Source organism: Pleurodeles waltl, chromosome 3_1, assembly GCF_031143425.1.
Source record: "Pleurodeles waltl isolate 20211129_DDA chromosome 3_1, aPleWal1.hap1.20221129, whole genome shotgun sequence".
NCBI lineage: Eukaryota > Metazoa > Chordata > Amphibia > Caudata > Salamandridae > Pleurodeles > Pleurodeles waltl.
This window is the reverse complement of record NC_090440.1, coordinates 325310748-325337165: the sequence shown is the minus strand read 5'-3', so window position 1 is coordinate 325337165 and position 26418 is coordinate 325310748. Positions and strand designations below refer to the sequence as shown.

The 26418-nt window shown below is 46.4% G+C and overlaps 1 protein-coding gene across 2 annotated transcripts in view; it reads left to right on the top strand.

The window, feature by feature from the left end:
• The window catches only part of DMXL2 (Dmx like 2), a 1615381-nt gene that overhangs the window by 1269948 nt on the left and 319015 nt on the right, over positions 1–26418 (top strand). For both annotated transcript variants that reach the window (XM_069222485.1, XM_069222484.1), the window contains one exon: positions 20427–20565. In XM_069222485.1, coding sequence (XP_069078586.1) covers positions 20427–20565 — 139 coding nt within the window. The remainder of the gene's footprint in view (positions 1–20426; positions 20566–26418) is intronic.

Sequence of the window (26418 nt, the reverse complement as noted above, 5' to 3'; positions counted from 1 at the left end):
CCTAACTTTCACAAACTTTTTAAACTTCAAAAGAAATGCTAACCGGGACTTGCACAAGGCACTAGCAGGACTTTTAAAAATTGAGAAAAATAGTAAAATTGCAAAAATCTATTTCTAATGGAATTTTAGTCATGTGATCAGGTATTGGCTGAGTAGTCCAGCAAATGCAGTCTTAGATCCTACCGCTGCCACCCATGTAGGATGTTGGCTCTGTATATACTAACCCAAAGTGAGAGATAGTGTGCACAGAGTCCATGGGTTCCCCTTAGAGGTTGATAGTGGCAAAATTAGATAATACTAATGTTCTGTTTTGTGGTAGTGTGGTCGAGCAGTAGGCTTATCAAGGGGTGGTGTTAAGTATTTGTTGTACACACACAGGCTATAAATGAGAACAGACACTCAAAGACGTAACTTCAGGCCAATAGGTTTTTATATAGAAAAATATACTTTTCTTAATTTATTTTTAGAACCACAAGACTCAAATTTTAGGTACGTACATAAATTGTAAAGTACTTCACACAGGTAAGTATAGAACTTTGATTTAAAACAGTAGTACACACAGTTTTGGTTAAAATGGCAAATAGCTATTTTTAAAGTGGTCATTGCAAAAATCAACAGTTCCTGGGGAAGGTAAGTAATAGTTAGTTTTTCAGGCAAGTAAAGCACTCACACAATCAGTCTCCTGTTGGATTTATTGTAAAATGCACCCAGAGGGCATCTTAGAGATGCCCCCTGTACCCTAACCAACCTCCCTGGTCACAGAGCCGTCAATACATTTGGCTTCTTTTACAAGGGACTGAGGTGCGTGCCAATTCTGGGAACAATGGTACAGTTTAGGGAAAGAACACTGATGCTGGGGCCTGGTTAGCAGGATCCCAGCACACTCTGTCACATCTGAATCCGTATCAGGCAAAATGTGGTGGGTTAGCCATGCCAAAAGGGGCACTTTCCTACTCAACCCCCTCCCAAATGACAGAGGATGAGACTAACCTTTCCCAAGGGAGTCTTCGTTATCCACGCTAAAGAACCTAGAAGTCCATCTGCATTGGCATAGGGAGTCCCATGTCTATGTTCCACTGAAAACATCAGTCCCTGTAGGGAGATGGACCACCTCAAAAGTTTGGGTTCTCACCATTCATTTCCATTAGCCATCTGAGAGGTGTGTGGTCAGCTTGCACAATTAAGTGAATACCAAACAAGTATGGTCTCAACTTTTTCAGCAACCTCCTGCTAATGAAAGCAACAGGCTGGTCATGGCCATCATTATTGGTCCAAAACAGGACTGCTCCTGTCCCATGTTCAGAGGCATCTGTCTGTACAATGAACTGTTTGGAATAGTCTGAAGCTTTGAGAACTGGGGGTGAACACATTGCCTCCTTCAGGATGTCAAAGGACTTTTGTCAGTCAAGAGTCTAGTTTACCTTTTAGGCCATCTTTTTAGAGGTCATTTCTGTGAGGCGGATCACAATGGACCCATTCTCCTTCACAAACCTCCTGTAATAACCAGTCAAGCCAAGGAATGCCCTGATTTGAGTCTGGGTTTGTGAAAATTCCCAGTCCAGAGTTGTCTGGATCTTGGGTTGGAAAGGTTGCACTTATAGAACAGTGCACTGCCCTATCTGCCATTGTAATGCCTTTATAGTGAGGCCTGCGCATTGCAGAGCGTGCAAGACTTTACTGAGGTGGATCAGGTGATCCTCCCAGGACGAGCTGAAGACAGCAATATCATCTAGGTATGCTGCACTAAAGGACTCCGAGCCAGCAAGGAATTGCTTCACTGACCTTTAGAAGTTGGCAGGGACATTCTTTAAAGCAAAGGGTATAACAGTGAACTGTTAATGCCCATCAGGTGTAGAGAATGCAGTCTTTTCCTTTGCTCCTGGTGCCATGGGAAGTTGTCAGTACCATGCAGTTGAGTCAAAGATACTGAGGAATTTTGCTGCACCTAACTTATCTATCAGCTCATCTGCTCTTGGAATGAGGTGAGCATCTCTCTTGGTGACGGTGTTTAGCCCTCTGTATTCCAAGCAGAACCTCATCTCTTTCTTTCCCTCCTTGGAATAAGGTTTAAGGACCAAGACCACTGGGCTATCCCAGGGACTCTCAGAGGATTTAATAAACTCTAACTCCAGCATCGTGTTCACTTCAACTTTGATGCTCTCCTTAACTTGGTCAGACTGCCAATAGATTTTGTTTTTGACAGGCAAGCTGTCTCCTATGTCCACACCATGGGTACATAGGTGTGTCTGTCCAGGGGTTAAGGAAAAAAACGATCAGCATACTGCTGCTGGAATTGCCTTCAGTCAGCCTCTTGTTGGGCAGAGAGGGTGTCTGAGTAGAGAACTCTTTCAGCTGACACATCTTAAGGGTTGTGTGAGAGGAGGTCAGGGAGAGGTTCACTGTCTGCTTCCTGATCCTCATCAGTAACCATCAGCATGGTTACATCAGCACTGTCACAGAAGAGTTTGAGACGGTTTACGTGAATCACCCTTTTGGGTGACCTGCTAGTGCCCACGTCTACCCAGTAGGTGACCACATTCTTCTTTTCCAGGATAGGGTAAGGGCCCACTCCATTTGTCCTGAAGTGCCTTGGGAGCCACAGGCTCCAGAACCCATACCTTCTTCCATAGTTGGAACTCCACCAGTGCGTCCCTTTGGTCATACCACTGCTTCTGTAGCTGTTAGCTGGCCTCAACATTTTTTGGATGCCTTTTCCATGCACTCAGCCATCCTAGAGAGGAGACCAAGTATATAGCCCACATCTTGCTTACACTCATGGGGAGAGGTCTCTCCCAAACTTACTTCACAAGTGCCAGTGGTCCCTTAACAGAGTGGCCAAACAGAAGTTCAAAGGGGGAAACCCTACTCCCTTCTGAGGCACCTCTCTGTAGGCGAAAAGCAAGCATGGCAGGAGGACATCTCATCTCCTCTTGGGTTTTTCAGGGAGCTCCATGATCATGCCCTTCAGTGTCTTGTTAAACCTTTCTAAAAAGTCCATTGGTTTGTGGATAGTATGCTGTGGTGAACTTGTAAGTCACCTGTAGGAACATGCCTCCTTGGCATAGTTACCCCCTGACTTTTTGCCTTTGCTGATGCTACATTATGATTTGAAAGTGTGCTGGGACCCTGCTAACCAGGCCCCAGCACCAGTGTTCTTTCCCTAAACTGTACATTTGTCTCCACAATTAGCACAGCCCTGGCATGCAGATAAGTCCCTTGTAAATGGTACCCCTGGTACCAAGGGCCCTCTGACCAGGGAAGGTCTCTAAGGGCTGCAGCTTGCGTTATGCCACCCTGGGGACCCCTCACTCAGCACATGCACACTGCCTCACAGCTTGTGTGTGCTGTTTGGGAATAAAAGACTAAGGGGGTCATTCTGACCCCGGCGGTCTAAGACCGCCGGGGCCAGGGTCGGCGGGAGCACCGCCGACAGGCTGGCGGTGCCCCGCAGGGCATTCTGACCGCGGCGGTTCGGCCGCGGTCAGAAGAGGCAAACCGGCGGTCTCCCGCCGGTTTACCGCTGCCCTTAGAATCCCCCATGGCGGCGCAGCTTGCTGCGCCGCCATGGGGGATTCTGACACCCCCTACCGCCATCCTGTTCCTGGCGGTTCGCCCGCCAGGAACAGGATGGCGGTAGGGGGTGCCGCGGGGCCCCTGGGGGCCCCACAAAGTATTTCAGTGTCTGCCTAGCAGACACTGAAATACGCGACGGGTGCAACTGCACCCGTCGCACCTTCCCACTCCGCCGGCTCAATTCTGAGCCGGCATCCTAGTGGGAAGGTTGATTTGCCCTGGGCTGGCGGGCGGCCTTTTGGCGGCCGCCCGCCAGCCCAGGGCAAATCTCAGAATCACCGCCGCGGTCTTTCGACCGCGGTGCGGTGTTCTGACGGCGGAACCTTGGCGGACGGCCTCCGCCGTCCGCCAAGGTTAGAATCGGCCCCTAAGTCTACATGGCACTCCCCTCAGAGTGCCATGCCCACAACCCACTGCCTGTGGCATACGTAAGTCACCCCTCTAGCAGGCCTTACAACCCTAATGCAGGGTGCACTATACCACAGGTGAAGGCATAGTTGCATGAGCACTATGCCCCTACAGTGTCTAAGCAAATTCTTAGACATTGTAAGAGCAGGGTAGATATAAAGAGTATATGGTCTGGGAGTTTGTCAAACACGAACTCCACAGTTCCATAATGGCTACACTGAATACTGGGAAGTTTGGTATCATACTTCTCAGCGCAATAAATTCACTGATGCTAGTGTGGGATTTTTTGAGAAATGTACACAGAGGGCATCTTAGAGTTCGCCCCTGTATACCAGTCCAACTACTAGTGCTAGGCTGACCAGTTTCTGCCAGCCTGCCACATCCAGACGGGTTTCTTGCCACATGGGGTGAGTGCCTTTGTCACTCTGTGGCCAGGAACAAAGCCTGTACTGGGTGGAGGTGCTTCACACACACCACACCCTGGCTACTGCCCCCCAGATCTAAACACACCCCTAAATTGAGTATTCAGGGGGGACCCTAAACCCAGGAAAGGAGATTCCTGCAACCTACAACAAGAAGGAGGACTGCTGACCTGAAAACCCCGCAGAGACGACTGAGACAACTGACTTGGCCCCAACCCTACCGGCCTATCTCCAGACTCAAGGAACCTGCACAGCAACATATCCAGCGGGACCAGCGACCTCTGAGGACTCAGAGGACTGATGTGCACCCAAAGGACCAAGAAAGTCCTGTGGACAGCGGCTCTGTCCAAGAAACAATCATCTTTAAAGGGACTTCAGCCTCACCCTGGAAGCGTGAGTCCCCAACACTCTGCACCCGACTCCCCCGGCTCGTGCCCAGAAGAACCAACCCTGCAGAGATGACCCCCAGGCGACTCCAATGATGTGGACACCCTGAGTCAACCTACCTGCATCCTCACAGAGACGCCTGCAGAGGGGATCCAGAGGCTCCCCCTGACTGTGACTGCCCGGTAACAAAGGAGCCCGATGCCTGGAAGAAGCACTGCACCCGCAGCCCCCAGACCCGAGAGAAACCAACTACCGATGCATGAGTGACCAGCAGGCGGCCCTCATCTGTGCCCAGTGGGTGGCTGGCCCGAGAAGCCCCCCTGTGTCCTGCCTGCATCGACAGAGTGACCCTCGGGTCCCTCCATTGATTCCTATCTGAATCCCAACACCTACTTCACACACTGCACCCGGCCACCCCTGTGCTGCTGAGGGTGTATTTTTTGTGCATGTTTGTGACCCCCCCCTCCCAGTGCTCTCAAAACACCTCTGGTCTGCTCCCAGAGGACACAGGTACTTACCTGCTAGCAGACTGGGACCGCAGCACCCCTATTCTCCATAGGTGCATATGCTATTTGCACCTGACCTGCCCTGTGTTGCCTGTGCTGGGTGTTTGGGGTTAACTTAAACCCCCAACGCTGGACTGCCTATGCCTCGGAGACTGAACTTGTAAGTGCTGTACTTACCTCAAAAACTAACTTTTACTTACCTCCCCCAGGAACTGTTGATTTTTGCACTGTGTCCATTTTAAAATAGCTTATTGCCATTTTTGCCAAAACTGTGTACATTACTGTTTTAATTCAAAGTTCCAGATTTACCTATGCCAAGTACCTTACCATTTATGTACTTACCTGCAATTTGAATCTCTTGGTTCTGCTAAAATAAATCAAGAAAATAATATTTTTCTATAAAAACCTATTGTCCTAGTGTTAAGTCCTTGAGTGTGTGTTGCTCATTTTGTGCCTGTGTGTGTACAACAAATGCTTAACACTACCTTCTGATAAGGCTACTGCTCGACCACACTACCACAAAATAGAGCATTAGTATTATCTAATTTTGCCACTATCAACCTCTAAGGGGAACCCTTGGACTCTGTGCACACTATCTCTCATTTTGAGATAGTATATACAGAGCCAACTTCCTACATCACCCCACTCTCATTCCACATGTGCTTCAGGTAAGCTGACATGAAGTTGGCACCTCTGTCAGACACCACCTCCTTAGGGAAACCCTACCCTGGTAAAGATACTGCAGCAGCTGTAATAGTCCTAAGGGCAATTGCTTCAGGATATCTGGTAGAATGGTGGTCCACTACTACCAGTATACATTGGTTTCCTGAGGCTGTAGGTGGTTCAAGTGGACCACACCAACCCTTTCAAAGGGAACCCCCACCACTGGCAGTAGAAATAGGGGTCCTTTGGGTGGCCACGTGCCATACAACTGGCTTGGCAGGTGGCACAGGAGCTGTAAAACTCCTTTACCTTTTGAGACATGTTTGGTTAATAGAAATGGCTGACAAACCTATTCCAAGTTTTGGTGTGGCCCAGATGCCCAGTTTAGGTGGATGTCATGTGCTAAAGTGAGGATGAATTTCATAAACTGCTGAGGCACTACCACTCTCCTGGTTGCACCAGGTTTTGGGTCTCTGGTCCCAGTGTATAGGAGTTTCTCTTTCCAATAGACCCTGTGAGAGCCACTGACATCTCCCTTCTCCTGTGCAGCTACTGCTGCCATCTCAGGCCTTCAAAAGTGGGCCAGGTTCTCTGTCCCTGGCACAGCTGGTCCCTAGAGGGCCCTGCCGGGCGCAAGAGCTCTACCTGATACGGATCAAGCTCCATGGGCTCAGTTTCCTCAGAGGATGTCTAGTCCTCTCCCTGAGGAGAGGAATCCTCCTCAGAAGCTGGTACCCCAGTCTTCCTGCCTTTTCTGTAGGAATGTTGGGCCATTATTCCAGGCTCCAACACTTCTTGTTCACTCTGTGCTTGGTTCTGTGCTCTAGTTTTCACACAGGCCATCACAGGGATTCCTAGCATGGCAGTGTGTGTTTTGAGTTCTACTTCAGCCCAAGATGAGGATTCCAGATCATTCCCTAGCAGGTTATCAGCTGGGATTGTGGAAGAGACCACTACCCTCCCAATTCTAAGGTCCCCATAACCATGGGATGGACCTTAGTCACATTGTCAGCATTGGTAACTGGATATGATTGTCCAGCCAAGTACTGTCCTGGGGAATTTAGTTTCTTTGTCACCATGGTGACACTAGTACCTGTATCCCTCAGGGCTTCTACCTTAGTCCCAATAATCAAGGGATGATGCCTGTATTTGTTCATATTAGGGGGCCAAACAGCAAGAGTGGCAGCATCTACCTCACCCTCAGAAACTAAAGTAGCTTCAGTGTGAACCCTGATTTGTTCTGGTCACACTACTGATCCCACCTGGAGACTGGCTATACCAATGCTAACTGGTGCGATGCTAGGGGGATTCTTTTTGGGGCAGGCCAAGTCTCCAGTTTAGGGTCCATGCTGTTTACGGTTGAAACACCAGGCCTTTTTGGGATCAAAGTTTTTACCCTTGAACCCATGTGAAGATTGTGAAGAGTCTCGGCCCACCCTCCAGAGCAGGTTTTTGGGGCCCTTGAGAAGACTCTTTGCTTTTACCTTTAGATGTCTCACCACCTTTCCCCTGGGGAGGCTTTGTAACCCCTCGTTTTTGGTCACCCTGTAGGAAAGTACCCTCTTTTTGGCATGGTTACCCCACCTTTTGCCTGATGTCAGTGTGTTTCAACTGTGTTTACTGGGATCCAGCTAACCAGGACCCCAGGAACAGAGCTCCCTCCCTCTGGATTTGGTTGTCCCTAAGTTATTACACCCTTCAGTTGGCATACTGGTGCCCCCATGTAAGCCCCTAGTATATGGTTCCTAGGTACCCAGGGCATTGGGGCACCAGGGGTCCCCCACGGGCTGCAGCATGTATTATGCCACCCATTGGAGTTCATGCAAACTGTGTCTGCAGACCTGCCATTGCAGCCTGCGTGAAAGGGTGCATGCACCCTTTCACTACAGGTCACTGCAACAGGTCACTGTACGTCACCCCTATGGTAGGCCCTACTAGCCCAGAGGGCAGGGTGCTGGTCCCTGTATGTGAGGGCACCCCTGCATGAGTAAAGGTGCCTCTATGAATTCCAGCTCAATTTTCCTGGCCTTCGCAATTGCGGCAAAGCCATTTATCCTTGTACTGGAAACCGGCCACTGCATGTGTCCAGCTACATAATGGTAACTCCGAACCTGGGCATTTTTGGTATCAAACATGTCGAATCATACCCCAATACTTTTGCAAGTATTGGTGTATGATTCCATGCACTCTGGGGGCTCCTTATAGGACCCCCAGCATTGCTCCTACCACTCCTTTGTTTTTTTCCAGACAGTGCGTGCTGGTGCCAGCCCTCAGACAAGTTTCTGCCATGAAAAGAAACTGACATCCGTGCGTCGGGGTGGCGCCTGTATAGGTGACTTGGACGTCACCTATGGCACAGATGATGCCACGCATAACGGAACATAGCCACCTGACTGCACATATGGGTACTGCTCAGGCAGAAGTTTCCAGATAAAGTCTGACTGCTGGGAAATTCACTAAAAATGTACCATTGGTTCCACAATTGGCACACCCCTGGCACACAGATAAGTCCCTTGTAAAAGGTACCAGTGTTACCAAGGGCTCTGTGACCAGCGAAGGTCCCTAAGGGCTGCAGCATGTGTTGTGCCACCCTACGGGACCCCTCACCTAACACATGCACACTGCCATAGCAGATTGTGTGTGTTGGTGGGGAGAAAAAGGCAAAGTTGACATGGCATCCCCATCAGGATGCCATTGTAGGAGGCTGGCCTGACTTATAGTGGGTACCTTGTGGTACTTACACCCTGTGCCAGTTCCAGTTAACCCTTATTAGTAGAATAGAGGTATTTCTAGCAGCTTAGGCTGATAGAAGGTAGCTATGGCAAAGCAGCTTAGGCTGAACTAGGAGACATGCAAAGCTCCTACTATACCACTTATATCATATAGCACAATATCATAAGAAAACACAATACTCAGAGTTACTAAAAATAAAAGTACTTTATTTTTATGACAATATGCCAAAAGTATCTCAGTGAGTACCCTCAGTTAGAAGGTAAGTAATACACAAAAGTTATATGTACACAAACCCAAAACAGGTAACTAACATTAAGAAAAGTAGTGCAAACAAAGTAGAATCACAATAGGATGCAATAGGTGAACATAGGTCTAGGGGCAACACAAACTATATACTCCAAAAGTGAAATGTGAATCACGAATGGACCCCAGACCTATGGGAGCTTGTAGAGGGTTGCTGGGACTGCAAGAAAACAGTAAGGGTTTCCAAGATACCCTACCAAGACCCTGAAAATTAGGAGTAAAGTTACCCTACTACCCCAGAAAGACACAAAAGTCGTGATAGGGGGATTCTGCAAGAACCACAAGCACCAGCAAAACACTGAAGACGGATTCCTGGATGTGAGGACCTGCAAGGCAAGGGGACCAAGTCCAAGAGTCGCGATAGTGTCCAGGGGGGGCAGGAGCCCAGGAAATCCCGGATGAAGGTGCAAAAGGGCTGCCTCCGGGTGGAAGAAGCCGAAGATTCTGCCACATCGAAAAGGGGTCGGAGCTTCTCCTTTGGATGGAAGATGTCCCACGGTGTGCTGGATGTTGCAGAAGTGTTTCCACGCAGAAATACTGCAAACATGCCTTGCTAGCTGCAAGGGTCGTGGTTGAGGTTTTTTGGTGCTGCTGGGGACCAGGAAGGACCAGGATGTCGCCCCTTGGAGGAGGAGACAAAGGGGGCACTCAGCAACTCAGAGAGCCACCGCAGAAGCAGGCAGCACCCGCAGAAGTACCGGAGCAGGCACTTAGAAGATTGGTGTAACCGGAGTCACAAAAGGAGGGTTCCACAATGTCGGAGTCCAACTCAGAGGGTTGAGCACTGCAGGATGGAGTGCTGGGGACCCAGGCTAGGCTGTGCACGAAGGAATCCTTGGAGAAGTGCACAGGAGCCGGAGCAGCTGCAAATCGCGCAGTACACAGGTTTGCAGTCTAGCGTGGGGAGGCAAGGACTTACCTCCACCAAACTTGGACTGAAGGATCACTGGACTGTGGGGGCCACTTGGATCTAGCTCCTGTGTTCCAGGGACCACACTCGTCAGGATGAGAGAGGACCCAGAGGACCGGTGATGCAGAAGTTTGGTGCCTGCGTTAGCAGGGGGAAGATTCCGTCGACCCACTGGAGATTTCTTCTTGGCTTCCGGTGCAGGGTGAAGGCAGACAGCCCTCAGAGCATGCACCACCAGGAAACAGTCGAGAAAGCCTGCAGGATGAGGCGCTACAATGTTGCTGGTAGTCGTCTTGCTACTTTGTTGCGGTTTTGCAGGCGTCGCCCTTTGCAGAAGTCGAAGAGGGAAATGCAGAGGAACTCTGGTGAGCTCTTGCATTCGTTATCTACAGAATACCCCAGAGGAGAGACCCTAAATAGCCAGAAAAGGAGGTTTGGCTACCAAGAAAGGAGGTTTGGCTACCAAGAGAGGTAAGAACCTATCAGAAGGGGTCTCTGACGTCACCTGCTGGCACTGGCCACTCAGAGCAGTCCAGTGTGCCCCCAACACCTCTGAATCCAAGATGGCAGAGGTGTGGGACACACTGGAGAAGCTCTGGGCGCCTCCCCTGGGAGATACTGGTCAGGGGAGTGGTCACTTCCCTTTCCTTTGTCCAGTTTCGCTCCAGAGCAGGGCTGGGGAATCCCTGAACTTATGTAGACTGGCTTATGCAGAGATTGGCACCATCTGTGCCCATCAAAGCATTTCCAGAGGCTGGGGGAGGCTACTCCTCCCCAGCCCTTCAAACCTATTTCCAAAGGGAGAGGGTGTAACACCCTCTCTCAGGGGAAATCCTTTGTTCTGCCTTCCTGGGACTGGGCTGCCCAGACCCCAGGGGGTCAGAAACCTGTCTGAGGGGCTGGCAGCAGCTGCAGTGGAAACCCCGGAAAGGCAGTACCCGGGTTCTGTGCTAGAGACCCGGGGGATCGTGGAATTGTCCCCCCAATACCAGAATGGTATTGGGGTGACGATTCCATGATCTTAGACATGTTACATGGCCATGTTCGGAGTTACCATGGTGACGCTACACATAGGTAGTGACCTATGTGCAGTGCACGCTTGTAATGGTGTCCCCGCACTCACAAAGTCCGGGGAATTTGCCCTGAGCGATGTGGAGGTACCTTGGCTAGTGCCAGGGTGCCCACACACTAAGTATCTTGACACCTAACCTTCACCAAGTGAGGGTTAGACATATAGGTGGCTTATAAGTTACTTATGTGCAGTGAAAAATGGCTGTGAAATAAAGTGGACGTTATTTCACTCAGGCTGCAGTGGCAGTTCTGTGTAAGAATTATCTGAGCTCCCTATGGGTGGCAAAAGAAATGCTACAGCCCATAGGGATCTCCTGGAACCCCAATCCATATACAAGGGAATTATATGGGTGTACCAGTGTGCCAATGAGAATTGGTAAAATTAGTCACTAGCCTGCAGTGAGAATTATAGAAAGCAGAGAGAGCATAAACACTGAGGTTCTGGTTAGCAGAGTCTCAGTGATACAGTTAGGCACCACATAGGGAACACTTACAGGCCACAAACCTATGAGCACTGGGGTCCTGGCTAGCAGGATCCCTGTTTAACATAATAAAAACACACTGATAACATAGGGTTTTCACTATGAGCACTGGGCCCTGGCTAGCAGGATCCCAGTGAGACAGTAAAAACACTCTGACATATACTCATAAACAGGCCAAACGTGGGGGGTAACAAGGCTAGAAAGAGACTACCTTCCTACAGCCATACACACAAAATACTGCCTGTGGCATAGGTAAGTCACCCCTCTATCAGGCCTTAAAGCCCTAAGGCAGGGTGCACTATACCACAGGTGAGGGCATAACTGCATGAGCAATATGCCCTTATAGAGTCTAAGTCCATTCTTAGACATTGTACAGCACTTACACACATGAAAGAAAGCACTCAGTTGTACAAAAATAAAGGTTCTTTATTTTTGGTCACGCAATACCACAAAATACTAGAAGGGCAACCTTCCAATAGGAGGTTAGTAATACACTAATAATATACACTAACAAACAGTATTAGGCATAAAAGAGGTTAGAAAGCAGTGCAAATGCATTTAGACAATAGTGACCCTAGGGGGAGCACACATCATATACTAAAAAATTGGAATGCGAACACAGGACCTCCACCCAGGATAGTGGAATGTGCAGAGGGGAGCTGGGAGTACTAGAAAACCACAGGGGTAAGTAGCACAGTACCCCCCAGAGCCCAGAGGAAAGCAGCAGTAAATCACTGGGATTTCCCCAAATTACCCAAAAGGAAGAAAAAGAAGACACCCAGACAAGCCTGCAAGAAACCTGCGGTGGATTCCTGGAGAGGAAGACTGTGGAGAGAGGGGGCCAAGTCTAAAAGTCACAGTGGAGTCCGGGAGGAGTAGCAGCTACTACCCACCCAGCTGTTCTTGCATTAGTTGGTTGACGGTGATGAAGAGAATGTCAGCACTGCAGCTCTGGAGCCAGAGAAGAGTTCCTGAGGGATTCAGATGTCCCTGACTAGCAAGGCCCAGAAGGACTCAACCCAGGAGGAGGAGCCAGAGGGGACCATCAGCGACACAGAGAGCCCACAGGAGCAGAGGCAGCACCCATAGGAGTCCCACAGGACGGGGACACAAAAGTTGCAGAAGGAGCCCAAGCAGCACACAGAAGAAGGGGGTCCCATTGCGCAGGGGAACCACGCAGAGGGCTGAGGTCAAAGGAAGGACTGCTGAGGGCTGGATCTGCACATAGCCTGAAGTTCCCTCTCAGGAGATGCAAATAAGCCTTGGCAGCTGCAGGAGATGCGGTGCGAGGGGGTACTGTCCTACTTGGGAAGGCAAGGGTTTACTTCCACCAAAGTTGGACAGCTAGCAGAGAGGACCAAGAGGACTATTCCGGACCACCACCCATGATGCAGGATCCACCCAGCTCAGGATGAGAGGAGATCCACGCAGCCGGTCGTTGTTGCAGTAGATACCTGCGGATGCATGGGAGTGACTCCTTCACCCCAAGGGAGATTCCTTCTTCCTTCTCATACAGACTGATGATTTACCACTCTCAGAGGATGCACAGCTGGGCAAATGTTGCAGAAGCTGGAAGGAGCCGTGGAAACAATGTTGCAAAACATGTCTTCTTCATCGGTTCCTAGGGTGGGGGGGGTAGCTCCATTTGCGGTTCCAGTGGCTAGAAGTTGAATTAAGGTTGCAGAGGAGGCCTGCTGGAATCTTGCAAGCCGAATCGGAGGACCCTCCCAAGAGATAGACCCTAAATAGCACTGAAAGGGGGATTGGTCACCTAGCTAGGTGAGCACTTATCCGGAGGGGGATCTGACGTCACCTGTCTGGCCACTCAGATGCTCCCAGAGCTCCCTGCCAAACTTGGATTCAAGATGGCAGAACCTAGGGATCCTCTGGAGGAGCTCTGAGCACCACTCCTGTGGTGGTGATGGAGACTGGAATGGTCACTCCCCTTTCCATTGTCCAGCTTCCTGCGAGAGCAGGAACTGAGGGTCCCTGAAATGGTGTGGATTGGTTTGTGCACGGAGGGCACCAAATGTGCTCTTCAAAGCAAACCAATGGCTTGGGGAGGCTACCCCTCCCAAGCCAGTCACACTTAGTTCCAAAGGGAGAGGGTGTTACCGCCCTCTCCCAAAGGAAATACTTTGTTCAACCTTCCTGAGCTTGATCAGAAGCAGCAGCAGGAGGGAGGAATCCTGTGTGAGGGGTGGCCACAGCTTGGGCTGCCTGGAAAACCCTAGTCGACTGGTGGTAGCAATGCTGGGGGTCCTCTAAGGAGCCCCCAGAGCGGATGGAATTATACTTCAAATACTGGCAACAGTATTGGGGTATAATTCAGACATGTTTGGAACCAAACATGCCTAGGTTCGGAGTTACCGTTATGTAGCTGGACATAGGTAGTGACCTATGTCCAGTACATGCATAAAATGGCGTCCCAGCATTCACAAAGTCCATGAAAATGGCACTGGAGTTCGTGGGGGCACCTCTGCTATTGCGGGGGTGCACTCACACACATGTACTTGAACCCAGCTCTCTAGGCTAGGAGAGCTTGCCATAGGGTTGAATTACAGTGACCTGGTGCAGTGACCTATGGTGAAAGAGGGTGCACGCATCCTTTCAAGCAGGCTGCAATGGGAGGCCTGCAGAACACTTTGCATGGGCTCCCCATGGGTGGCATAATACATGCTGAAGGCACCAGTATGCCATATGTGGGGTAAAAATGGTATAAGTTACCAAGTTAGAAGGGCGAGAGCATAATCACTGGGGTTCTGGTTAGCAGGATCCGAGTAAACACAGTCAAACTCACTGACAACAGGCAGAAAATTGGGGTAACCTTGCCAACAAAAAGTTACTGTCCTACAGTGATAATGTCAAGTTTGCAACTCTACTTGTTGCTCGTCTTACAACTAAACTGTTGCACAATGATTTAGAAATTGTACATATACCAGTAAAAAGTAACGTTACGGCATGTTTTTTGTTCAGATTGCTCTTAAAAGACTCTGAGGAGTCCAATTAAGATGACAATTAACATTGTTTTATAGCAGGCATTGATGTTTTAAAAATTAAGAGCTTCTTCAGAACCTGTGTGGAAGTGTGCCGGTGATGGGTGATGTAAAAAAGTTCATTTAATAAAGGAATTCATTAACGAAGGGTACCAGTAAAAAGTAACGTTACGGCATATTTTTTGTTCAGATTGCTCTTAAAAGACTCGGAGGAGTCCAATTAAGATGACAATTAACATTGTTTTATAGCAGGCATTGATGTTTTAAAAATTAAGAGCTTCTTCAGAACCTGTGTGGAAGTGTGCCGGTGATGGGTGATGTAAAAAAGTTCATTTAATAAAGGAATTCATTAACGAAGGGTGCCTGTAGGAAGCTGGCTCTGTATATACTATCTAAAAGTAAGGGATAAGGTGCACAGAGTCCAGAGACTCCCCAATAGGCTTGACAGAGGCAATAATAGATAATACTAACGCTCTATTTGTGGTAGTGTGGTTGAGCAGTTAGGCTTATCAGAGGGTAGTGTTAAGCATTTGTTGTATACACACAGGCAATAAATGAGAACAAACACTCAATGGCTTAACTCCAGGCCAATCGGCTTTTATATAGAAAAATATTATTTTCCTAATTTATTTTTGAACCACAAGATTTTATAGACCAGCCACCGACTGGGCAAGGGTGAGGGCCGCCTGCTGGTCACTGCTGCACCGGTGGTTGGTTCTTCACGGGCCTGGGGGCTGCGGGTGCAGTGCTTCATCCAGGCGTCAGGTTCTTTGTTACCAGGCAGTCGCAGTCAGAGGAATCCTCTGGAATCTCTCTGCAGGCGTCGCCGTGGGAGTGCAGGTGAGGTTGTTTCAGGATGGACATGTCGTGGGAGTTGCCTGGGGGTCCCCTCTGCGGTTTTGGTTTCTCTGGACACAGGCCGGGGCGTCTGGTGCAGTGTTGGGGACTCTCGCTTCAGGAGTGAGGTGAGAGTCCCTTTAAAGATGGTTTTCTTCTTTGTTGCGTTGGACAGAGCCGCTGTCCATGGGAGTTTCTTGGTCCTTTGGGTTTTCAGGGCAGTCCTCTGAGTCGGCAGAGATCGCTGGTCCCGCTTGATGCTTCGCTGTTGCAGGTTCTTTAAATCTGGAGACTGACCGGTAGGGCTGGGGCCAAAGCAGTTGTCGTCTCCTTCTTCTCTGCGGGGTTTTCAGGTCAGCAGTCCTTCTTGTTAAGGTCGTCAGGAATCTGATTTTCTGGGTTCATGGTCGCCCGTAATTACTAAATTTAGGGGTGTGTTAGGGCTGGGTGGCAGAAGCCAATGGCTGCTGTCCCTGAGGGTGGCTACACCCTCCTTGTGCCTCCTCCATTTGGGGAAAGGGGCACATCCCTATTCCTATTGGGCTAAATCCTCCAAAATAAGATGAAGGATTTTCCAAGGAGGGAGTCACTTCAGCTCTGGTCACCTTAGGGGTGGACCTGGCTGAGGGGGTGTCTCCTCCTTGTTTTTCTCATTATCTCCCTGGACTTGCCACCAAAGGTGGGTCGGGGGGCGGGCATCTCCTCTAGCTGGAGTGCCCTGGGGCATTGTAACACAAAGCCTGAGCCTTTGAGGCTTACTGCTAGGTGTTACAGTTCCTGCCGGGGGGAGGTGAGAAGCACCTCCACCCAGTGCAGGCTTTGTTTCTGGCCTCAGAGAGCACAAAGGCATTCACTCCTGGGGGTCAGAAACTCATTTCTCAGTGGCAGGCTGGCACAGACTAGTCAGTCCTGCACTGAAGAAATGGATAAAATACTGGGGCATCTCTAAGATGCCTCTTTGTGCATTTTTTAATAAATCCAGCACTGGCAGTGTGGGTTTATTATTCTGAGAAGCTTGATACCAAACTTCCCAGTGTTCAGTGTAGTCATTATGGAACTGTGGAGTTCGTCTCAACAAACTCCCAGACCATATACTTAATATGGCCACACTGTACTTACAATGTCTAAGAGTGGACTTAGACTCTATAGGGGCATATTGCTCATGCAGTTATGCCTTCACCTGTGTTATAGTGCACCCTGCCTTAGGGCTTTAAGGCCTGCTAGAGGGGTGACTTCTCTTTGCCACAGGCAGTATTTTGTGTGCATGGCATCCTGAGGGGAATGCCATGTCAACTTTGCCTTTTTCTCCCCACCAACACACACATTCTGCTATGGCAGTGAGCATGTGTTAGGTGAGGGGTCCCTTAGGGTGGTACAACATATGCTGCATCCCTTAGGGACCTTCCCTGGTCACAGGGCCCTTGGTACCACTGGTACTTTTTCCAAGGGACTTATCAGTGTGCCAAGGGTGTGCCAATTGTGGAAACAATGGTACATTTTTAGTGAAAACACTGGTGCTGGGGCCTGGTTAGCAGGGTCCCAGCCCACATCTTAGTCAAGTCAGCATCAATATCAAGTGTGGGGGGGGGGGGGGTAATGCAACAAGGAGCTAATTTCCTACAGTGTCCCAAAGAGAGAAGTGTGCATTTGGCGCTACAGCCATACTGTGAGGTTGGTGAGGAACTTTCCATTGTGGATGAGGTTATTGCGTGAGGAGTATTCCTCTCATATTCATCTTTGTTTCATACAGCATGCTCATGATGGCCATTTATGAGTCTCCATGACCAAGAGAAGGATAAGAGCTCTTTATTAGTAGCCCTCTTTGGAGAAAGGGATTGACTCTGTTGTTATGGAGTGTGTTGTTTGTGACAATTCAGAGAACGGTCTTAAGATGGTTACTCCTTCTTTAGTTCTAATTAAATTCCTAGATAAACCATGTGTGAAGGTGGGCACTGACATGGCGGGCCTATTAATTTTCTAGGGAAGGATCCCCAGAATGTATTGTTTCTGACAGTGGTGCCCAATTTGTGGGTGCAGAGATGAAGATGTTTGTAGAAGAGGCAGGTGTGAAACGTTTGAGGAGTTCTCTTAACCATCCATAGACCAATGCTTTGGTGGAGAGAATTAGCAGATTTGTGACCGATTGCATCAAATGGGCTAAGAAAAATATCTGTCTTATTGATGAATCTATTAGTTCCATGTTGTGGTTATACTGTGCCACACCTCATTCGATCACTAAAGTTGCTCCTTTTGAATTACAAAGATGGTATAAACCTCCATCTATTCAATGCCCTGTGCAGTTGTTAGTCTATAAACGACGAGTTGGGAGAAAAGCATTTTAAGAGTGCTATCTGTAAGAGAGTATTAGAGAGGCAAGAGAAACTGACAAACGGTTATGATTCAAGAATACACACCAAACACTGGACACTTTGTGCTGGTGACACAGTTTGCAATAACAAAAAAAACAGCTTTTATAAAAAATAAAAAAAAATATTAAAAAAAAGGGATTCATAGTACAGTGAACCTGTTGTTATTGAAAAAGTGTGTGGTAATGCAATAAGAACTAAAGCAGGACAGTAGTGTCATGTTGTGAAAATTGTCATCACTACACTCCGGTGGGCCAGACCAGTCACAGAAATAAGGGGACTTTAGAAAGGTGTCCTCTTCTGACAGTACAACTACGCAGATCATGTTGTGAGAAGTTCCACCATTGACATTTAAATTGGTTTAAGTTGTATCTGTGGTGTAGATAAGATTAAACTGTATTGTAAAATGTAAGATGTACTTTTTTACTAAGGTCGATTTTGTTATCGTCTGCATTCTTTACTACTAGTAAATTGTATTCTAATTTGTATCTGATGTTTTATAGGTGGTATAAAGTTCATTTTTTATGTTTCTTTTTGTTATTTTTAAGTGTATGCTATTTGGGGGTATTTATGTTTGTTTGAAAAATGGAGATGCTGTGCTGTGATCAGTTCTCACGTATATATAGTATTTATTTGGTGGGTCTTACTGTGGAATGCTCTTAGAGTGAGATTCCCCACTGAGGTGTTGCTCCTGGGAGGATTCAAGTGTGGATGGTTGATATTGGGATCTCAACGGATTGTTTGTGGCAGCTTCTTTATGTTACGGAATAAACTTGTTACTTTTCTTCAAGGTTTCAGGAGTGTTATTTTCCACAACAAAATGGTCTGCTACCAAGGCGAGCCTTATGAAAGTTTGGAACACAGAGACAAATTGTGTTGGAGGAACGAAACGTAATGCAGACGTTTTGATGTAAAAGCACCTTACCATATATAGCACAGGGGACTATACATAGGGTTTTAAACTTGACACATGGTTGAATTGTGAGCCGCTGCAGTGACTACAATAACAGTGTGATAGGGCTAAAGCCTGAATTCTCACCACCAAGCAGGCTGCCTGATTTTGAATGTAGTGATGGCATTGATTTATAGAGGTTTTCATGTAAAGGTACAGGCTATTACAGTATTCCAGTCAGGACCTACAAACACCAGTGATAGCAAGATGTTTGCATAAAAAAGATACCAGTGGAAGTATGTGGCGTAGATGTTTCTTGTGAAAAACACAGAAAGAGGCAACAAGCTTTTTGTCATTTTGAAGGCAGATGTTGATTTATAAACCTAGACTTTTAACAGTTTTAGCTAATCAATTCACCTCTATTCCTTCCAGTATTGTTCAATCGAGCACTGCTCAGTTTGGTAGCAGTAGTTTTTGATGGATACTTCTAACTGCATGTTCTTCACTTTGTGAATATACCCCAGTCTTAAATTGGAACTGGAAACTTTCTTATCAGTACTCTTACGGGTCGGTAGGTGGTGTTGTGTGGCACTGGAATTGATTAATAGAGCCACACAATATGCACCATCCATACACAATATGCACCATCCATGCACGCTAACTTCAGCTGCTTTCTCAGTTGCAGATCTCTAAATTGGGACGTTTTTAGATGGAGACTCCAGTCCAACTCACCTGTACCCATGTCAGAAAAACTGGCCTCCATACCCATGCTAGTACTCTTTCGCTGTGTTCTTGACCTGTTTTCTTTTATCCATTTTGAAGCGTTCTTTTTTTTACTGACCTTCGACTTTGCTGATCTTTTTTAAAATAAGTGATTTTCATCATTTTGGTTTAAGTCCTCCCTTTTGTTTAGTTTTTTTCTCAGAAATTAAGTAGAACTAATTCTGTCACAGGTTCAATTCCTTAGCAACACATGTAAATGAAATATATGCTGAAGAGTTCAGACCCAGGTCGCTGACAGCTGGTTAGCAAATCCTTCAAGTCTGTTGAATTTCTAGAAATTAAAATGGACACACTCACTGGCGAAGGGATAATGTATTTCAAACTCTGGCCACGTAAAAAAACAAAAGGCGAACAAGTAGAATCATCAATAGAGTAGTTGCCAATGTGATCAAGCACATTTTTTCAGGGGCTTCCTTGATCATGTTCCATGTTGTACGTATCAGCCTTTCAAATCAAATATTTAGTTATTGCTGTTTATTATTGTTTTTAAGAGGTTCAGTGTTTTTTATTCAAATTATGTATAATGCTTCTATTTTAGTAATTGAATAATTTACTGTAATTAGCGTGTGTATATTTTGTTCCTGGTATCATTTTATTATAAAGTGAAGAAATGTTATTATTTCATGTTTTGATGATGTTATAAATTTGCATACATTACAAAAATGCATCATGCTGCGTGCATGAAATTTCAGAAGTCCAGGTAATATTTATCTTTTCGAGAAACAATTTATTAGATAAAGTGTATTGTGCAGATACATTTCCCTTTACAAAAATTGAAATTAACTTCTTTGTTCCAGCTTCATCCTCAACTGAAACACTATAATGTACATTCTGCATTATTGCTGAATTTTCTTGTTGCACTTAAATGCATGCAAAGGTTTTCTTAACTCCAAAAAAGAGCAAATTTGTAGACTTGTAACAATTCATATGAACACCATAAGCGAGTACATAGTAATGAGGACAGGTTAAAATATTGCAGATTTTTTTTGTTACATTTATTCTTAGTGCATTCTTTCACACATATCATTGTTCATAACAAGTAATTCTTATTGTGTAGTAATTACAATGAATGAATAGTGTTCATGCCTTCCCAGTTCAGATGATCTTGATTATCGTGGTTCCATGACAACTCTTCCTCAGTCTAGTGCAGCCTCATTTGCCATGAATCAAATGCAGTCTTCTTCATCAATGCCTTGGCTGGGAAGCTGTCAGACCACCACTGGTGCTGGTGTGGTATGTATGCTTTCTGCTGTCTTATGTAACAAATATTTATTATTTCAATATTTGAATACATTTGATTTATACCTGGATATTTATGTCTGTACTGTTCAGAAGTTTGATAATTTGTGCATTTACTTCACCAACACCGCACTGTATTATCATGACTGCAAAAAGAGGTATTTAAAATGTTTCTTTTTAGTTGAATATTTGTAAAGCACACTGTCGTTCCAGCAAGGCATCCCAGCCCTATGGGATTCTTGTACAACATAATGAATAGTCTTCAGATGTGACACTGAAGGAAAATTATTCCACTGTGTGGACACCAAATAAAGAATGACCAACCACATTAGTGAGGTCCGCAGACAGTTGCCATTCGGGTCATGTGGACTTTAGAGGAGTAAAACATATGCTTTTAAGTATAAGGTTTAAAGTGCTGGTGGATGAAAAGAGCGCCTTTTTTCTGCAAAGTGTCAGGACACTTGCCGATCGCCCTGAATATTGATATCTTTAGCACTTAAAGCAACCAAAGCATTCACAGATGATGACATTTAGAGAAGCATGATGTAAGCCTAATATGAGCCGTGTAGCAGTGTTTTGAATAGAGTGCAAGCTAGAGAGGAAATTTGGGCAGTCCTAAATATAAGGCATTGCAGTAATTGAGGCAAGAAGTGATGGTTGCTTGACAGCTGATTTGTGACATTCTAAAGGAAAAAGAAGAATGATTATACAATAGAATCCTTATATAGTAGAAATGAAAGGAAACAATAGATTACTTTATAAAATAAAGATTACAATCAAAGTTAGATTTGATGCTTTTGCTTAGAGAGCAGGGGTTAGCACAATGCCAAGTTCTGTCGGACATCAGCTAGAAGGTCATAAAGATGAGGGTCTTTCCTCTTCGTTTCGCTGTAATTAGTTGTTCTTCATCTGAAGGGCTATATCTTTGAAATTTGTTATCAAGAAGACACAAGTCACTGACTTGCTGTGGATCATTTGGGGTAGGACAAGGCAGATGCCTTGAGATTGTGGTTGCAACTACTATGAACTTACCATAACACAGAACGCAGTAAATACTTGACTCAGTTGAGAATGTTGCCAGGGATGTAGCTACCTTTTCAGACATGAGGAGTCATTCCTCAGTTAGGCTGTCTTGGTTTTCCCCAGATAACTAATATAAACCTTTGGTTATATATTGATGTTGCTGACACTGGATACTCTTTTGAGAATGCATCATTAGAGGAAATCAAGCAGAATATATCAGATCAGACTTTGGCTTCAATTACACATGCAGCCAAAATAAGGATGCTGCTTTATTTACCCCTTCCTTAAGCATGGTAGATCAGATGGGTCAGGTTGACAACTTGTTTAGAGAAATGCTGATTTTGGACTTGTAGGTTTTACTGATTGTAAGGGAGGGTAGGGCAAAGTCTGCCATTCAAGAGAATTCTTGAAATATGGGGTATTGCTCCACAAATGTATGTGTCCTAGAAAGGGTAACAGGTGAACTTAGGCTGGTATATTTCATGAAACACTTTAAGAGATGGAAGTCTCTGGAAATGCCTGATACATAATTCCATATTCCAATTTGACCAGCACATGTAACTGGGGTTGCTGGGGGGAATACAGGTGTTGTGTAGCCATTTTAGTTATAGCTCAATGCACGTTTTTTTAGCACACTAGGCCTGCTGCTGTGCAGTTTAACCTAGATATATTTTATTCAGCTTTGTTAATAATTCTTCCAATAGCCAATTTTGCGGTCTTGTTTTATTTCTCTCTATCTAGCTGCTTTTGCCTAGGCCAGCACTACGTTCTCAAACAAGACATTCTTGCTCACTCTGTGCTCCTTTCAAGGCTACAGTAAGACAGGTTGCCGGTGAACGTGGTACAAGTTTTGTCTCTGACATTCATAGAAAAACACACATCCTTACGTAGGGAAATTGTCTCAGAACATCAGCTGCTTTATTATATAAACACTTCCCTGTCCCTTACACGTTAGAGGGAGATTCCAGCCAGAGAACCACAACTGTATGCTGATTGCTGAACGCTTCGCTACAGCTGCTTATGCAGACTTCAGGCCTTTGCTGAGGTATGGGGGATGATGTCTTCCCAGGGGAACCTGAAGGGCAGAATTAGAGCGCAACACGCTGTGCTTAATTATAGCCTAGGTAGGAATTAGTCTAATGACTCTAGTGACATTATGGTAGGGTTTTTTCTATGCTTTACTCTCCTTGTCACAATCTTAATCTTGTCATGCTGTATCGTCCTGGTTATTGCAGCACATGCTATGCTATCTAAGATGCAGTTGCTTCATTAAACTCTTATTGAAACATATACTGCCTCTGTTTATCATTGTGTATGTGAGACTAATGTAACTGAGAGAAACGGATGAGACCTGAGTGACCACAGTTTCCCTGAGAAATCAATTATGTAATGGGCTCGACTGCCCAACCATCCCTCCTCTTGGGTAGAGATGAGGCACTGCTAGTTAGCAGGAGCAAAACCTGGATTGGGGCAACATGTGTCACCTGTAGTGAGTCAGACGCAGTCTCCCACACTGCAGGTGATTCTGCCGCTCAAAATCCAGTAGTCTCATTAGAATAATGAGAGCCTACGCGACACAAGCATTTTCAATTCATTAGGCGTTCTTTGATTTGAGGAAAACACAAGGATCATGAGTGGAGTGCTTGCAAAAGGTCTCAGCCACTGGAATTCAAATCCTTTAAGCCTTGCATCAGCTTGTGTTAAAGAAGGTTCTTGCTATGGAAGCTGCTTTTCTGCATTTGCAGGTTTTTTCCTATCTAGGTGCTGAGCTACCTGCTTGTCAAACAACAATGATGTTTTAGCATGAGCTGAGATGAGCTGTGTACCTCTGAAAAATGAACTGGAAGACTGGTGTGCTGTCTTCTAAAAAGTACAAAGGGTGTTACTTAGAGCTTAGTGGAGCAGGAGCTCTGCTGTAAATCGGTGGGGATGCCCCCCCTGGTGAACTCTTGATTCTCCCTTTGGAATCTTGACAAGCACCAGGTTTGCAGCAGTCAAACCTTCTTTTGTTCCAGTGTAAACTTCTCATAAAGCGTCTCATTAGTTAAGTTGCCACCAGGTCACTGTGACGGCCGTCCCACTCTATTCAGGGCAGGATAGACAGCACTCATTTTACCTTTCTGTGCCCACCACTTGATGCATAGAAGGCGAGAAAAATGCTGAAATGCTCCCTTGTTCAAATAATATTGTTTCTTTAAACAAAAATGTTTTCCGAGCAGGTGCTCTAAGCAGGCAGTCCACTTGGCAGAACTACAGTGCCACAGTGCAAGCAGGACGGGATCTCTAAGAGGGCAGACAGCCCTCCACAAAGGTGGTGAAAGTGATGACATACCACTCCCCTGGCTCTAACCTTCAGTCTAGGTCTTAATAAGGCCCAAAACTCATTAAATATGCAGCTATGTTTCCTTCTTAGGTGTAAACCAGTTTTCATTAGAACAAATCTGTTCAACTTCCATGTCCCTTCCACCATGTCCTTGATTTTAGACAAAGGCAATAAAAGGACAAGAAGCCAAATGTTTTATGGCTTGGAGAGAACGACCTCAAATGGCGCTGCACCATTCTAGGGCCAGGATAGGATCAAGGTTCCCTTCCCCCTCTTCTCCCTCATCGTAGTCGAGGGGAAAAGATGGTGCCACATGAAAAAGAGAAACAGCAGGAAACCGTGATTCCATCAGAGGTAGTCTTATGTCTAAGCTCTCCTGGCAAAACTAATTACAAAAAGAAAGATGCAGTTTCTGTTACATTTATACAGGTGAGTTTTACCATTGATGGAAAAATGAGTTAATACAATAATACGTCCTCGGACACGGTTGCGCTGTGCCAAGGACGTAACCATTACATCCTGGCATTGACCTATGCACAAAGTAATTGGTCAGCAGGAGTGCCCACTAGACATCAGGGTTTTTTTTTATTTTATTTTTAACATAAGGGTAGCGACCCTTTAGGCAGGGGTCACTCCCCATGTGGGAATATTATTGATGGCCATTTCATATCAGCCTATTTTTATTAGGCCCATGTGTCCCCAAAGGGGGCAGAAACCATTTAGGCACCAGGGACTGTTGTGTGTGTGTTTTGTTTGGGGAGAGGGGGCGGCCCCTTGGGCAAGGGTCGTTCCCCTTGGGGGCACATTACTGTTGGCCATATCGGATATAGACATCTATTGGCAGATTTCTTATCTTAGACTTCTCTCCCAGGTGTCAGACTGGATCCGGGAAATTTTTCCTCAGCAATACCTCTGCACGTCTGTAGAGGGCGTTGTGCTGGACGAGCAGGTTCTTGTTAGAAACAGAAACTGAGAGAGGCCTTCACATCAGTCGTCTTGAGCTTAGGGTGATCAGATTGCTTGTTATAGCTTTTCTTTCTCACCTGCAAGACAGGCAGGTTCTGGTATTGATGAGTGATAACACTGTCATAGACTATTTCAGGGAGTGTTGGATGTGGCAATGATCAGTGGTACTTTGGCATTGGACAATTTCAAGAGGCTTTTACATTCATACTACTTATTTTTCAGATTAAAAGTTGTGTTCAGATGGATGCTCTCAGAAGATTTCAGGCACCTTCATGAGTGAGGTTTGCAGACATCCACAAATGAATGTTTTTGCAGTTCACCAGAATGCAATGTGACAAATGCCTTGTTCCTTTGAGTGGCACAGAAGGCTGTTGTACCTGGATCCTACAGTTCTGGTTTGTCAGAGTCTGTGGTTTGTGGGGCTTAATCTGTTTCATGGGTCTCAGTGTTATCATGGATACAAACAAGATCTTTCAGTCACAGCCATAAAAGGTTATGCATTAGTATTTTCTATCTAAAGTATCTTTTTTAATTGAAATTTCGAAGCTTTCTCAATTTTTAATAGCACAGTTGAGATGTTTTCTCCTATGCCTTAGTGTTACACTCAATGCAATCTTGGTTCAGTGTGAATGTTCAACTATTTGAGGCTTTGTACATTTTTGATGTGTGAAGTGTGAAGACTTTCTTCTTTGAGGCAGTTACATCACTGTTGACGAGTGAGTTATTTATTAATTGCTGGTGGATGTCCTCCCCCCATGCACTGACATCAGTTTCTTCTTTTCCCCGCAGCAATGCGGATCAGGAGAATCAGTTTGTCTGGTCATTTTTGGCCTTTCCTTTTTCAAACTGTATTTTTCTAACTTGCAACAGTGCATATGCCAACTGGCTTTAAGCCCTGTGGGTCATGTGCTCAACAGATGTAGGTCACGGTCCTCCACTCCATCTGGATGTGGTGCCTAGGCATCTACCACAACGCCGTCAACTGCGACATCAGTCAACAACTGAGGCCCAAGACATTACGAGAGCAGTGGATGAAGCTCCAGGCCATGGTTGTCTGTCTTCACAGAACTCTGAGGCGTCATAGTCTGTCATCTTCTACTTTGCATCCCAGAGATCCATTCCAGGAGTCTATCGCGTGCGGCTCCCTCTTTGTCTCCGGGTAAGTGTTGTCCCCGGGCGAAGTCACGCCCTCCACCGGCTTCACTGTCCCAATGCGAACCACCCAGATCTTCTGAGGGCGAGTCTGTGCAATAGTCAACTCTGTCCCTTCTGCCTTATCCTGGCACCAGAGCGACTCTGACCCAAATGCCGGACTATTATTCGTGCTTATCTCTGGAGCACCTTCGGGCCCTAAGGATGTGGCGGGTGCCCCAACGGGGTCCTCACCAGCGACTTCATCCTTGCGCCAGTTGGACGACTCGACTTCGAGGGTGTTACCTCCCTGTTCTGCGTTCCTGGGCTTGATCAGATCAAGCAGCGGGAGGGCTGAAAACTGTCTGAGGGGTGGCAGCAGCATAGGCTGCCTGGAAACCCCT